The following is a 15,910-nucleotide window of genomic DNA, read 5'->3' as shown; positions in this document are numbered from 1 at the left end:
ATAGCATCCAGGAAAATTTCAACTTATTGTGATGGCAGGGCTCATCAACAATGATGAGACAGCCTTCAGACAGGAGGTGGAAGAGCTCGAGACCTGGTGCCAGGCAAACAATCTCTTCCTCAATGTCAACATGACAAAGGAGAACCCACACCACTCACACCTCTCTTCACATCAGCAGCATAGCAAACAGTTTCAAACTCCTGGAAGTGCAGATCTCACCCAACCCCTCAGAATCTCAGAACACATCCTCCACAGTCAGGAAAGCTCACCCACATCTCTACTTTCTGAGGAGGATGAGGTCACATCGATACTCATGACCTTCTATAGATGTGCGGTTGAGAGCTTCCTAACATACTGCATCACTGTCTGGTATGGAAATTGCACTGAGGCAGAGATAAGGGCTCTACAGCAAGCACCAGCCTACCCGCCATTAAGGACATATATAGAGGTACTGGAAAGAGGCCTGCAAATTCATGATGGATCCCGCCCATCCTGCGTATTGACTTTGTCCCATTCCTATCAGGGAAGAGACTGTGCAGCATCCATGCCAGAACCACTAGACTCACAAACAGTTACTTCCCCAAGCCATCAGGCTGATGAACACCTCCACCCATTAACTACCCCACCACCACTATATACACATCCACTATTCCTCTCCACCGCCCCTCAGCACCTTTCATTCCCCCCCCCCCCCATGTTCTGCCTCTTAACACTTATACTCCATGCCTCATATCTACACTGGCACAGTAACCATCCTACTGTGTTTTCATATGCCCTGCTGCTACCTAGAAAAGTTCCTCTTACCAAGAGTTACTTAGTCACATTATCATTTTCTGTCAGTCATCTTATGCACAGACACTCTGCACCTAGTGTTACTTTATGTACATACAATCCCTCTATGTATATAAGCTAATCAGAGAGAGAGAGTACTTGTGGATTGTGTTTAATAGAATTACTTTTATATTTATATTTATATTCATTGTATTTTATTGTGTTCTTTTGTAACACCTGAAGTGCCCAGCAGGCAGCACTGACACCTCCAAGAGCAATGATGTCACATGTCTGGGTGGAGATCCACGCCCCTAATCACTGGGAGGAATCTCAGTTGGATAATGAGATATACCCGAGACTGATTGAGAGGTGTTAAAGGCTGGTGGTTGCGTCCACTAGTTGTTTAGTCTTGATTCTTGTTCTGCGTGTTAGAAACAACTTGCAGAGTTTGTCATTCTCTTTGGAATTACTTTCCTGGGATCTTGGCTGTGAACTGACTGCCCAATGTTCTCCTGAAGCCTTGAATCTTGTGAGACAGCTTATCTGAAACCTTTTTGTTACTTTCTCTGTGAACTCTTAAGTTGCCTGTGTATTTTAGCTGGAATCTGAGCAAGTAAATGTGGCAAGACAGTTGTACTGAGCGCTTCTGACTGTTGAAGTAAAGTTGGAAGTCAATTAACCAACACTGTTGCTGTATCTGTCTGCATTTGTGCTCAGACCCACTGGCATTGTTACATTCTTTATGCTTTTTGGGTTTTTCTATACTGCATTGGATCTGAAGTAACAATCACTTTATTCTCCTTTACATTCATGTATTGAAGAATGACAATAAACAATCTTAAATCTTTGAATTTCCTTGTGATGTGTAGTACCTTCAGTGCATCTCAGACTTGGAAGCCCTAACCTTGAGTTCAAGTAACTGGAAGCACTTCCTACACGTTTGGTTGTTCAGTATAAGTAGAATGTCCAGAAGTTCCAAACCTTACAGGAATTGCAAGCGATTTGTCTCAAGTGCCCTTTCATGATGCCAAGAAACAATTCCTGTTTAGAAACTCATTTGAATTTTTACACTGTTGGAAATATCCCCTGCATTTTTTAACCTATGACAGAGTTAGAGTGTTGAAAAGATTCACCAGAGATGTTACCTGAAAATAAAGCCATTAGTTGTTCATTGAGATTCAGTCATCTGGAATTGTTCTTGCTGGAGTGCAAGAGGCTGAGGGAACTTATAGAAGTTTATAAAATTATGAGTAGCATCGACAGCTTAGATAATCACAGATTTTTCCCGTGTAGGAAAGTCTAACACTAGAAGACCTAGGTTTAAGGTGAGAGGGGAAAGATCCAAAGGAGATTTGAGAGGCACGTTTTCACACAGAGGATGATGGGAATCTGGAATAAGCTGCCATATATGGTGATAGAAGCAGGTACAATCAGTGTTTAAAAAAAAATTTGGACAGATATATGGGTAACAGAAGAATTGAGAAATATGGGCCAAATGGTGAAAAATGGGATTAGAATTTGTAGGGATCTCTGTCAACATAGATGAGTTGAGTCCAAGATCCTGTTTCCATGCTGTTTAGCTGTATGACACTACGAACCTACTTTCAGAGTTCAACCAGAAGCATCGTATCCTTTTCCCTCTGATCAAATATTCAAGATAATTAGCATTCAAATCAACATTCGGTTTGAGATCTGTAGCCTCTGTCTATGCTTTTTAGTAATTTAACCCTAATGTTTAAAGTACCAAAGCAGGTAAGGTCCTCCTTATCATCTTCACTAAATTTCCACACTTACCTAATTTTGATCCATCCACTCTGAGAATGATGCGCTGTACTGAGGCTGCAACTGCTCTGTAATAGATCAGGGAGTTGTTATGAAAGATGCACAGTTCAATCCATGATAGTTAGAATTTATTGAAGGAAACACACAATTCTCATGATTGTGGTAATGAGAAAGGATTCATGAAAATAGCATAACTGATGTTTCCTACATAAATTTTAACAATGAATTTGATTGACTGATCAGGGAAGTAAAAGTCCTTGGGATCATGGAAAAGTAAGTTCCATCCAAAATTGGGTGCATGACAAAAAAAATCAAAAGTAGTTGTGAGCTGTTTATTTTTGTGGTTCCAAAGTGCTGAGTACCTTGCATTTTATGTCTTCTATCAACTGTTCAATAGGAATCTACTGAAGATTAGACAAAATTAAGTTTTCCAACAGTACAAAACTGATAGAATGGTAATGTGAAGAAGCACACTGTAAACACAGCAAAATATCAAGGTGCAGGAATGGAAGAATATTGGAATATTCACTGATGTAAACAATTCAGCCAGATAAGTTGTTATCTTCAACTGTTATCATCAGAGAAATTTTCCTTAATTGGCTGAGGCACAGAATATAATAATCGGGAGATCAGAGTGGAATTCTAAGAAAGCATTAGGTGGACCAGTGTAGACAACCCAAGGGACAGCACGGAGGAGATTTAAAAGGACATTGCCAAGTCTGGAACACGTTAGTTATGAGATTAAATAGACAAGGGTTCATTGCTTACAACAAAGGAGACAAAGGGGAGATTTATTAAATCTTCAATTAAATGATAAGAAACATCAATGGGGTGAACAAGCAAGATTTATTTTAGAGATAGTTTCTGAGTAAGTTGGATTAATAACCATGGAACATAGATTTAGGGTCATTGGTAGGCATCTGAAGAGTCGTTAAGAATGTATTCTCTAGTGTGAAATGGAGTTGGGGCTGAAATCTACACTTGAATGCAGAGAGCTAATAGGCTAGCAAATTTGATTACAAATAGGTAATTTTAGCCAACAGAGACACAAAGGCCTAAATGGCTTTCTCCTGGTAAACATCTATGCTCTACTAAGATTACAGTGAGGGAAATCAGGGCAAGGTGCACCGTGTTCTTGTGTGATCTAGAGGAAAATTTGTATGCCTCCTAATCCAATGATTTCTAGATCTTTGGAATCTATTCTGTATAACCTGTACAAAAAGGATGTACAGGTTATGAGAGGACTTGAGAGGAACAAATATCCTTGCTGGCAGGTTTGCTAGAGCTATTGGAGAGGGTTTAAACTAAATTTGCAGGGGAATGAAAACTGGAGTAGATGGCAAAATGTACAAGTAGATGCAGCATGGAGTGAGACTGTGAGGAAGGATAGGCAGTTGATAAGTCAAAATTGCAGTCAGTGGGATGGGTTGAGTGTGTCTTTAAGCTAACGGCCGGGGGGTATTCAATGATTTGGAAAATTGACGATAAAGTAAAAGGGAAGGAGAGTGCAGGAGAGATTACAAAAGTCTGCAGAATTAATAAAAAGACAAAAAGTTTAGAAAGGGATAAGAATTTAACTTCCAGTAGCATGGAGGCAAATTGAAAAGGGTGATGAGTATAGAACTAAAGGTATATGAATGCACACAGTATACAGAATAAGATAGAATGATATTGTTAGAAATAGATACTATAGGTGTGACGTTGTGGGAATCATTGAGTTGTGGCTGAAAGAACATCCTAGCTATAAGCTTGACATTCTAGGATACACATTGTATCGAAAGGACAGGCAGGTAGATAGAAGGGGTGGGATGGTTCTGTGTTTTTAAATAAATGAAATCATAATCTTAGGAAGAGGTGACATAGGATCACAAGATCCATGTAAGTAGAGTTAAGAAACTGCAAGTGTAAAAAGTTCCTGATTGGTATTATAAACAGACTTCTGAACAATAGCCAGGATGTCAGAACAAATTACAATGGGAGATAGTAAATGCATGTAAAAATGGCAATGTTATGATTGCCATGGGGTATTTTAATAAACAGGTAGATTGGAAGAATCAGGTTTGTGTTGGATCCCAAGAGAGGGAATTTGTAGAATGCCTACAAGATGGCTTTTTAGAGCAGTTTGTGGTGGACCCATTTGGGAAAAAGCAATTGGGTGTTGTGTAATGAACTAGCTTTGATTAGGAAGCTTAAGGTAAAGAAATTCTTAGAAGACAGTGATTATAGTATGATAGAATTCACCTTGCAGCTTGAGAGAAGATAAAATCAGATGTATCAGTGTACTAACTATAGAGGCACAAGATAGGAGCTTGCCAAAATTGATTGGAACGAGACACTAGCAGGGATGACAGCACAACAGCAATGTGTGACGTTTCTAGGAGCAATTCAGAAGGCACAGGGTAAATTCATCCCAAAGAAGAAGTATTCTGAAGGGAGGATGAGGCAGCTGTGGCTGACAAAGGAAGACAAAGACAACATAAAAGTGAAATAGAGGGCATACTATATGCAAAGGTTAGTGGGAAGCTAGAGGATTGCAAAGCTTTTAAAAACCAACAGAAGCCCACTAAAATTGAAATGAGAGAAAAGATGAAATATGAAGGGAAAGTAACCAATAATATAAAAGGGTAACAACATATTTTTCAGATATATAAGAGTAAAAGAGTGGTGAAAGTAAATTTTGGACAGTTGGAAAATGACACCGGAGAGGAAGTAATGGAGAACAAAGATGTAACAGATAAACCTAGGAAGTATTTTGCAACAATCTTCACTGTGGAAAACGCCAGTATGCCAGAAATTCGAGAGTGTCATGGGGCAGAAGTGAGTGTAGTTTCTATTACTAAGGAAAAGGTGCTTGGGAAGCTAAAAGGTCTGAAGGTAGATAAATCACCTGAAAGAGGTACATGAAGAAATTGTGGAGGCATTAGTATTGATCTTTCAAGAATAACTAAATCCTAGAATGGTTGTGGAGGACTGGAAAATTGTAAATGTCACTCCACTCTTTTAGAAGGGAGGGAGGAAGAAAACAGGAAACTATAGGTTAGCCTGACTTCACTGGTTAGGAAGATGTTGGAGTCCATTATTAAAGATGAGGTTTCAGGACTTGGCGGTACATGATAAAATAGGCCAAAGTCAGCATGGTTTCCATCAGGGGAAATCTTGCCTGACAGATCTGTTGCAATTCTTTGCATAAATAACAGGTGGGATAGACAAATGAGAGTCAGTGGATGTTGTTTATTTGTACTTCCAGAAGGCCTTTGACAAGGTGCTGAAAATGACGTTGCTAAACAAAATAAAAGCCCTTGGTATTCCAAGATAGATACTAGCACGGGCATAAGATTGGCTGACTGGGCAGGGGGCAAAGTGTGGGAATAAAGAGGGCCTTTTCTGATTCACTGCTGGTGACTAGTGGTGTTCCACAGGGGTCAGTGTTGAAACTACTTCTTTTCATGTTAGATGTCAATATTTTGAATGATCGAATTGATGGCATTGTGACCAAATTTTTGGATGGTACAATAACTTACAGGTTGAGTCATTGGTAAGGAAGGCAAATGCAATATTAACATTCATTTTGAGAGGACTAGAAAATGAAAGCAAAGATGTAATGCTGAGGCTTTAGAAAACGTTGATCAAACCACACTTGGAGCATTGTGAACAGATTTGGGCCTATCTTTAAGAAAGGATTTGCTAACATTGGAGAAGGTCCAGAGGAGGTTCACAACATTGATCCTGGAAATGAAATGGTTAACAGGAACATTTGATAGCTCTAGAACTGTACTTTCTGGCGTTTAAAAGAATGGGAGAGGGTGGGGAATCTCATAGAAGTCTGTCAAATATTGAAAAGCCGAGGTAAGGTGGATGTGGAGAGGATGTTTCCTATAGTGAGGGAGTCTAGAATCAGAGGGCACAGCCTCAGAACATAAGGATGTTCCTTTAGAACAGAGTTGAAAAGGAATTTCTTTGGCCAGAGGATGGTGATTCTGAAGAATTCATTGCCACAGACAGCTGTGAAGGCCAAGTCACTGGGTATATTTAAAGTGGAAGTTGATAGGCTCTTGATTAGTAAGGACATCAAAGGTTATGGGGAGAAGGCAGGGAATGGAATTAAGAAGGATAATAAATCAGCCATTGTGGAATGGTGGAGCAAACCCAATGGGCAAAATGACCTAATCTTGCTCCAATGGTCTTATGGTCTTAAGAAAATATAAAAGATTACCACCTTAAAATTAAACCCACTTTTCCATGACTTTTTTATGTACACTATGTATATAAAGTACATTTTGCACACATTCGATCTTTTTAATAATCAATTTGAGGGCATATCAAGGAAATTGGCCTGGTCTTTTCCAACACAATACATCTTTGCATATCAGATGTTTACCCAAATCATTCACTATGCAGCAGCCTTTACCACATTTACCAATAGACTATTAAAGTTGTGACACATGACCTATATTTATAAATTTGTAAATAAAAATAAATGCCGTAAAAGATTGGGAGGAGACATAAGTAGATGTTAGCCTGTTGGTCCATTGATAACTTATCTCTACAGCCTCAGTTTTTTTTATTACGTAGCACATCTGAAACTTCATTGCTCAGTTTCCCAATACTTATTGCAGCCTTTTTACATGATTTTCACTGGTGCTATATGCTGGGATCTATGTTATTCTGATAAATACATGCCTCACAGCACAAGGCACAATCAATGCAGATAATTGTAGAAGTAAGGATGATCAGACATACTAGAGACAAATGTCCTTTTTCTGCTAATGCTGTGTGACTGCCATGTCCAGAAACTGCATCAGTGGTGCAGGAGCCTGAAGACATGCACTCTCCCCCATCCCAGTCAGATTTCTGCATGGATAATGAACCCATGTACACTATCTCTCCTTTCTTTTTGCTATCTTTTTGCATTACTTCTTTAACATATATATAGTGGATTCCGGTTAAATGGGACACATCGGGACCAGTATATTTTGGACCAATTAAGTAGCTGCCCATTTAGCCGAAGTTCCATGGGAATAGTTAAAAAGGTATTTTTTTAAAAAAGCAAACTTTTTTTTATCTATTTGCGGGATGTAGGTATCGCCAGCTAAGCCAGCATTTATTGCCCATCCTTAGCTGCCCTTGAGAAGGTGGTGTTGAGCTGCCTTCTTGAACTGCTGCAGTCCTTGAGGTGTAGGTACACCCACAGTGCTATTAGGGAGGGAATTCCATGATCTTCACCCAGTGACAATGAAGGAATGGCGACATGTTTCCAAGTCAGCATAGTGAGTGACTTAGGGGGGGATTTCCGAGTGGTAGTGTTCCCAAGTATCTGCTGTTCTTGTCCTTCTAGATGGTGGTGGTCGTGGGTTTGGAAGGTGCTGCCTTAGGAACTTCCGTATGTTGTTGCAGTGTATAATAGATAGTACACACTGCTGAACTGTTTGCCAATGGTGTGGGGATTAGGTGCTTGGGGAAGGTGTACTAATCAAGTGGGCTGTCTTGTACTGGATGGTGTCAAGCTTCCTGAGTGTTGATGGAGCTGCACTCATCCAGGCGAGTGGTGAGTATTCCAGTACACTCCTGACCTGAACCTTGTAGATGGTGGACAGGCTTTGGGGAGTCAGGTGGTGAGTTACACGTCGCAGGATTCCTAGCCTTTGACATGCCCTGATAGCCATGGTGATAGCCATGGTATGGCTAGACCAGTTCAGTTTCCTGTCAATGAGAACCCCCAGGATGTTGATAGTAGGGGATTCAGTGATCGCAATGCCACTGAATGTCAAGGGACAATAGTTAGAGCCTCTTGTTGGAGATAGTCATTGCCTGGCACTTGCATGACTCAAATGTTACTTCCCGCTTGTCAGCCCTAGTCTGGATATTGTCCAGGTCCTGCTGCATTTGGGTATTAACTGCTTCACTGTCTGAGGAGTCATGGATGGTGCAGAACCTTGTGCAGTCATCTGCAAACATCCCCATTTCTGACCTTATGATGGATGGAAGGTCATTGATGAAGCAGCTGAAGATGGTTGGTCCTTGTACACTTCCCTGAGGAACACCTGCAGTGATGTCCTGAGGATGAGATGACTGACCTCCAACCCCACAACCATCTTCCTTGTGTCAGGTATGATTCCAATCAGTGGAGGGTTTTCCCCTAATTCCCATTGACTCTATTTTAGATGGGGAACCTTGATGCCATACTCGGTCAAATCTTGCCTTGATGTTGAGGGCTATCACTCTCGCCTCATCTGTTATTTAGCTCTCTGGTCCATGTTTAGACCAAGGAGGTGATGAGGTCAGGAGCTGAGTGGCCTTGATGGAAACAAAATGGGCATCCACAAGCAGGTCGTTGCCGAGTAGGTGCTGCATGTTGATGAGCCCTTCCATTGCTTTGCTGATGATTGAGAGTTGACTGATAGGGCGATAATTGCCTGGGTTCATCCTGTTTCTTGTGTACAGGACATACCTGGGCAATTTTCCACATTGCCAGGTAGATGCCAGTATTGTAGGTGTACTGGAACTACCTGAGTAGTTTAACTGAGGAACAAATTATGTATTTAAATGAAATACAGAACAAATTAGAACACCACCAATACTACTACAGTACCATAAAACTGTGTATTAGTTCCTAATAGTTATCGATGGAGGAATTCATCCAGTGTACACTGTCATGTTCTCTTAATTGACTGCAAATGAACAAAATCAGTGCAGTCAACTAGTGCTCATAATGGACTGCCTTCATACAATGCTTTCAACAACTGCATCCTCCAAATCTTCATTTTCATTGTAACATTCAAGATGATTATCAATATCTTCAAATTCTCGGTCATTCCTAAATTGTCGAAGTAGTGAAATCGTTTCATTTTCACTCTTGATCCTTTCTGGCATGTCCACGCCTGAATGTCTGAAACTGCAGTGAGCAAAACCATTTTACTACTTATTTCTCACCAACTGTCAGTGTAAAAATCACAGCTTTTTGAATACAAACATACGTAAACCGTTTGCTCTAAGCACAGTGTAGTGTCGAAGTGTGTGTGTGCGCGACTAACGCTAGTTAGAAACTTTTTGGTCTCCTACCCTATTGAGCAGTATAATGTCCCAAATAAACAAAGGGAATACTGGCTATTTTCTCAATTAGTTTTTATTCTTTAAGAGTTGTTCCAAATAAGTGACTGCCCAATTAACCGGAATCCACTATATATTTTTTAATTGTAATTTATAGTTTTTTTTATTATGTATTGCAATGTATTGCTGCCGCAAAACAACAAATTTCTCAACATACCAGTAAGTGATATTTAACCTGATTCTACTTCTTAAAGAGGTTCTCTAAAGGCTCTGACTCACTCTGAGGCTTCAAAGTGACAATAATATGGTGATTGTGATCTGGAGGCAACCAGGACTGTCCAGGGGAATTTTTAATGCATAATTTAAGTTGAAAGCCATCTTGATGATTTCTTAGCTGGATTTTTAGCTAATTTTCTGGTTTTTTTGTATGAGGTAAATATTTGGGAACTAACTCTGTACACAACACTTTAGCACACCAAAAGAGTGCGAACCTACATTTCTAGACAAAACATTTCCTGTTGTACGTGGGGATCCCAACAGTTTTGCTCTGTGGGGAAGCCATTTCTGCACCCCCTACTCAGGCAAAGAATTGGAGATCATGTCTGGAAGCTGTATCAGAACCAATCAAAATGTTGGCAAAATCCATTTATCTTGATAAATAAGCAATGAATTTAAATCCTGTAACCCTAAAAACAGTTTTTGCCATTATTATTGCATTTTGTATACAATATGATCCCAACAGTGAAACTGCATGTATGCACACACAGAGAACATGTCACCACTAAGGTATGTTTTATACGTTAATGTTTTACTTTCCTTCTGCATTTATTTGCTACTGTATTTATGGTCTTGAAAATGAATATACAGTTCAAAAATTGGAGTACTCCATCCAAACCATAATCTTACTTTGGTCAAGATTTATCCAGACTATCAGTGTCAATGTGATTTTATTTAAGTTGTATTAAGATGGAACTTTTAAAATAGCCTATAATCATGGAAGCATTTTTGCATCTATTTCCAAGACAGATTCCAATTCCTCAAATGGGTCCCGTAAGTTACTTGTAATAAGACAATTACCACAGAAATTATCATTCAACTTTCCTCCAAGTCAGAGAGCAGATACTTGTATTGACATATTTGGTAATGCTTCAAAACCAGAGGAACCCAAATTTGCTATTTTATACATGAATGATATAGTAAAGGTAGTTCAGCTATATGCATTTACCCAATGATTAAGCCAATTAATAAAGTCCTTCTTACTAAAAAATGAATTAGGGCTGAATTACAGATAGGGCAGGAATAATATTTATTTACTTTTAATTTCAGTAATTTGCAAAAGTGTGCTGTAGAAATGGGTATCTTTAGGATTTAGAATTGGGATAAAAGAGCATAAATTCAAGCAGTGGCTCAGAAGATCAGAGACTCTGGAAATTGCCGACAAGAAGGTTAGTGACCACAGGAACATTGAGCAGGAAGCCAGAGACCACAGAAGCAGCATTTCAGGCAACCTTCTGAAATATAATGTCAAATGATCCAGTGTATCATGGCTAAGGCCTGATATCGAGGGATCTATAATTTAATATATCACTTACAAATGGAGCAAAACACAAATTTCTTGAATGCTGAGGGTGAGAGATGGAAAGGAATGTCATGAGCTTGAGGTAATAGTGGAACAGTTGTCAGAAAATTTATTTCTGTCTGCACAGGTTGTAACTACATGGAAATATGACCAACCAGTAATGTGACTACTTGGAAGGCAGATAAAATTAGAAGTATGAAACTTTATTATATATTCATTTGACAAGCATAATTGTTTTGACACTGAACACACCATCTGCCTCCATTAAATCCAAATGCATTAAAGATATTTGAGGTTTTACATCCACTTTGATCCTGAATCACCAGTTTTGAGAGTAAAATGTACTCCGATTGTATTATGTTCATCTTTGTTAATGTTAAAATGCTATGAAGCTATTCTAAACTCTATTGATTTTCCCAACAGATGCTGCAGCAGAAAGACCATTTAGCCAACAATCAACAACAGAAGAAAGGTTACCTTCTGCTGAGACTGTGGATTAAGGCTAGAGAAATATAAAGGAAGTTCATATGCTTCCTGATTGTGGCACTTTTTCCAATTTGAATTAATATGGTATCAGTTAAGTCATCAATGAAAAAGCCAAATAATCATGAATAATCTATTTTTGAACTGGTTTGTTCATTAATGGTATCCATTTTTGCTTTCAATTCTAAATTTTTCACCATACAGAGCATAGAGAGTGATTATTAAACTTGTCGGTTTTAACATCTTTCTTCATTAATTTTCACTTTGAGTTTTTTGCTGTAAGTTGCAAAGATCATAGTTGTAAGCATTTCATCAGAAATATTGTTTTCTTAGGTAGCTATTAAACCTATTATTATGAATTATTGTCAACAGTGCACATATGAGTGGATTTCCCTGCAATAATCTTGACTTGGGCCAGATCAAATAGAGAGATTAGTTTTAATAAAAAAACATTCTTGATTACTTAACCAAAGTGAATGAACAGCTCTGGAATGCATTTTTCCTTGACTATATATCGAAAACTGAATATTTCTTCTTCTCCTGTTGGAATGTGTTATGTGCGGCTATCTTTCTATATTTAATTACCTATAAGCTTTGTTTAAATATTTGTTTTCAAATCCATTTATAATTTAAAATACTTAAGCACTTCTAATAATACATTGTTCCTTGTTAATATGCTGATGCCTTAAACAATAAAATCCGTAAAAGACTTTGCTTTTCTTAAATATTAATTGGAAATTTCAAATAACTTCTTGTTTTAACTTTTAGCAGATTTAAATATGTTTGCCTTGGATGCAGATGTGAATATAATTTGTAATATGTCTTAGTTATTTTTCATCATAGTGTTTGTGAGTCTCAACAGAAGATTTGCCCCAATATTGTTACAACTTAGGCATTTCAACATTATGGTTTTCTTGACTTGTCCTTGCCATTTCACAAGACATTGGGTTTGCCCACATCTTGTAACTCTGCAATCAGGCTCATTAACTATGTTATGTTGAGTTGGAGTCAATTAAATCTAGATAAATTAAGTGGGGGGGGGCAGGTGGTAACAGATTCCATTTGTGAATCAAATTTGTCTTTAAAGCAATTAAAATGAACAATATAATTTTCTATTGCTAGCTCATAAAAATCAGATGTTCAACCTTACCCTCTTGCCATGAACTCAACTTCTGGGTTTCTGGCCCAATGCAGTAACCACAGGCCAACTGTATACCCCAGTCCTATTTGTTTATTTATTTTATTTTATATAGAAATACTGCATGAATAGGCTGTTTCCATTTGTACCATGTACAGCCAAAATATTTTATCACAGGACGAAAATGAATGTTAAGGTTCACATGCCTGAAAGTTTAGTAGCAGAGAATACATTTCTTGGTCATGCTGCTTCATGTCAGAGACACAGTTCTGGCAGGAAGTGCAGAGGAGGCTTGACTCAAAAGCAGAGCAGCAGAGACTGTTCAGCAATGAACAGTAACTTTAATGATAGACTGCAAAATAAAAAGCCACGAGGGGCCACAAAACAAGAGAGAACAGACACTAAACACAACAAGGCAACAAAGTAACTGAAGGCAAGGAGCAACTGGTTGAGGCTGGTTGGTTTGATGGGTGAACAAGGGCTGTGAATGAGAGTTGGGTTTAAATAGGCTGCAGGCAATGAGATGAAATGAGTGGCAGGTGACTCCTGTAACCTGGATGGAGACTCTGGGCAGTACCCTTTCCAGTCGATCAGGTACTGCACACCCCATCCACAGTAACGTGAATCCATCAACCCATGAACCATGGACACTGGACCACCTTCCACCATCCTAGATTCCAGAGTTGCAGGCTCAGTTGGGTTGAGTGATCCATGGAAACTGGACTTGAGGCAGGACACATGAATGGCAGATGTGACCCTGAGGGATGCTGACAGCTGGATATGGGAGGTGACTGGATTGTTGTGATGAGTGATCTTGAAGGGACCAATGAACCGGGGTGAGAGTTTGTAGGGATCGATGTATAGGGGCAGATCTCGAGTGGACAGCCAGACATGGTCCCCAGGCTGGAGTAGCCATGAAGCACTTCAAAGGGTGACATACCCATGGCAGAGGAGCTGTGTAGTTTATGGGACAGTTCAGCCCAGATACTTATTCCATGAGGAAGAGTTAGAGACAGAATGCATCACAGGAACTTTTCCACCTGCTGATTGGCTTTTTCTGACTGATCATTGGTCTGCAGTTGATAGCGGGAGAACAACCTCACTGAGGTGCAGAGGAGGGGGTTGAAGACTTGCCAGGAATGGGAGATAAATTGTGAGCCCCAGCCTGACACAAGATCCTGAGAGACAAACTACTTGTTGGGGAACCAGGTCCACTATCTCAGTGGCTGACAGTAGTTTGGGGAAGGCAATGAAGTGAGCTGCCTTGGAGAACTGGTCCACCACTGTCACGATCACTGTGGCCCCATTAGAAGGTGGCAAACCCGTGATGAAATCCATGGTGAAGTGGGACCACAGGCACCAAAGGACTAGTAGGGCCGCAGGAGCCCAGAGGACTGCTGGTTGGAGGAATTGGACTGGGTACATTGAGGACAAGCAGCGACAAACCAATGTCTGCATTCTTGGTGAGCCACCAGAACCGGCACTGCAGAAAATTCAGAGTCCGTCGTGCACCCGGATAGCCGGGAGGGGTGAGGACTGGGCCCATTGGAGTGCCTCAGTATGCACGGCCGCAAGCATGTACATGCAGTTGTCAGGTGTGTTGTCTGGAGCAGGCTCATGCTGTAGGGCCTGGCACAACTGGTTCTCAAGATCTCAGACAGTAGGGGCAAGGGTCTGCAAAGTTGGCCTGGTGGGCTGAGGTCAATATGAGTTTCAGCTGGGTTGAACTGTCGTGACAGGGCATCGACCTTAGTGTTCTTGGAACTGGGTCAATAGGAGATGGTGAAGCTGAATTTCTCAAAGTGAGCTTGATGTGTGTTGAGTTGGAGGGTCTGTTGTATGGGTATGAGGTTCTGGTGGTCAGTCCAGATCAGGAAGGGCTTGGTGTTTCCCATCAACCAATGTCTCCATTACTCCAAGGCCCATTTATTGGTGAGTAGCTCCCTGTCTCCTACTCCATAACAGTGCTGTGTAGAGTTGAACTTGCAGAAGAAGGTGGTACAAGGGTGTGCCTTCCCATCTGGTCCTTACTGGGAGAGGATAGCACTGGTGCTCACATCAAATGCATTTATCTCTACCACAAAAGGTCTCGAGAGGGTGCGGGTGTGGAGAATGGGAGGGGTGGTGAAGCGCCTCTTGACCTCCTCAAAATCATGGTCAGAGGCAGCAGATCAGGTTCTCCATGAGGTAGGTGATTCGGTGAGGGAGCCGAGACGAGTGTCAATTTGGCTGTAGTACCTGATAAAGTGGCGGTAGAAGTTGGTGAAACCCAAGAAGCGCTGTCGCTGTTCGAGGAACCGTGATCAGGGCCATTCAACGACGGCATGCACATTCTCTGTGTCCATGGTTATACCCTGGGGTGAAAGGACGCAACGCAGGAAGGAAATGACTGGGGTGTGGAATTGGCATTTCTCTAACTTGCAGTACAGTAAGTTTCAAGGAGATGCTGATGGACTGAATGATTGTCAGATATGGTCTTGGGGGTTCTTGCAGAAGATGAGAAAGTCATCAAGGTAAATAAACACATACCTGTGTCGCATGTCTCAGAGGATCTGGTGAATGAAGGCATGGAAAATAGCTGGACTGTTGAAAAGCCTAAAAGACATCACCAAGTATTCATATAGGCCAGTGAGTTTTATGAACGCATTCTTCCACTCATTCCCCTGGCAGATGCAGATTACGTTGTACACATTCCGACAATCCAATTTGGTGAAGATCTGCGCCCCACGGAGTGTTTCAAATTTGCTATCCATCAAGGGGAGAGTATAATGCATACGTAAGGCTCCTTTTCATTGACTACAGCTCTGCCTTTAATACCATCATTCCAAATAAACTGATTCCTAAGCTCCGGAACCTGGGCCTTAGCACTCAGATCTGCAGCTGGATCTTCAGTTTCCTCACAGACAGGACCCAGGCTGTAAAAATAGGGGACAAGCTCTCCTCTACAATCACTCTGAGCACCAGTACCCCAAAAGGATGTGTACTCAGCCCCCTGCTGTACTCACTGTACACCCTTGATTGTGTAGCCAAGTTTCCATCAAACTCAATATATAAGTTTGCTGATGACACAACAATTGTGGGCCGAATCCCGGTTAATGATGAGTTTGAGT

General features: G+C 40.5%; 1 protein-coding gene across 5 annotated transcripts in view; it reads left to right on the top strand.

The window, feature by feature from the left end:
• The window catches only part of ttc29 (tetratricopeptide repeat domain 29), a 374,025-nt gene extending 361,664 nt beyond the window's left edge, over window positions 1–12,361 (top strand). For all 5 annotated transcript variants that reach the window (XM_063045042.1, XM_063045046.1, XM_063045041.1 and 2 more), the window contains one exon: window positions 11,603–12,361. In XM_063045042.1, coding sequence (XP_062901112.1) covers window positions 11,603–11,679 — 77 coding nt within the window. In that variant the 3' untranslated portion in view covers window positions 11,680–12,361. The remainder of the gene's footprint in view (window positions 1–11,602) is intronic.
• The last annotated feature ends 3,549 nt before the right edge of the window (window positions 12,362–15,910 follow it).

The sequence above is a fragment of the Mobula hypostoma genome, chromosome 4 (genome assembly GCF_963921235.1).
Source record: "Mobula hypostoma chromosome 4, sMobHyp1.1, whole genome shotgun sequence".
In the NCBI taxonomy this organism is placed as follows: domain Eukaryota; kingdom Metazoa; phylum Chordata; class Chondrichthyes; order Myliobatiformes; family Myliobatidae; genus Mobula; species Mobula hypostoma.
Note: the sequence above shows the minus strand (reverse complement) of the source record. Positions and strands in the feature narration are given on the sequence as shown.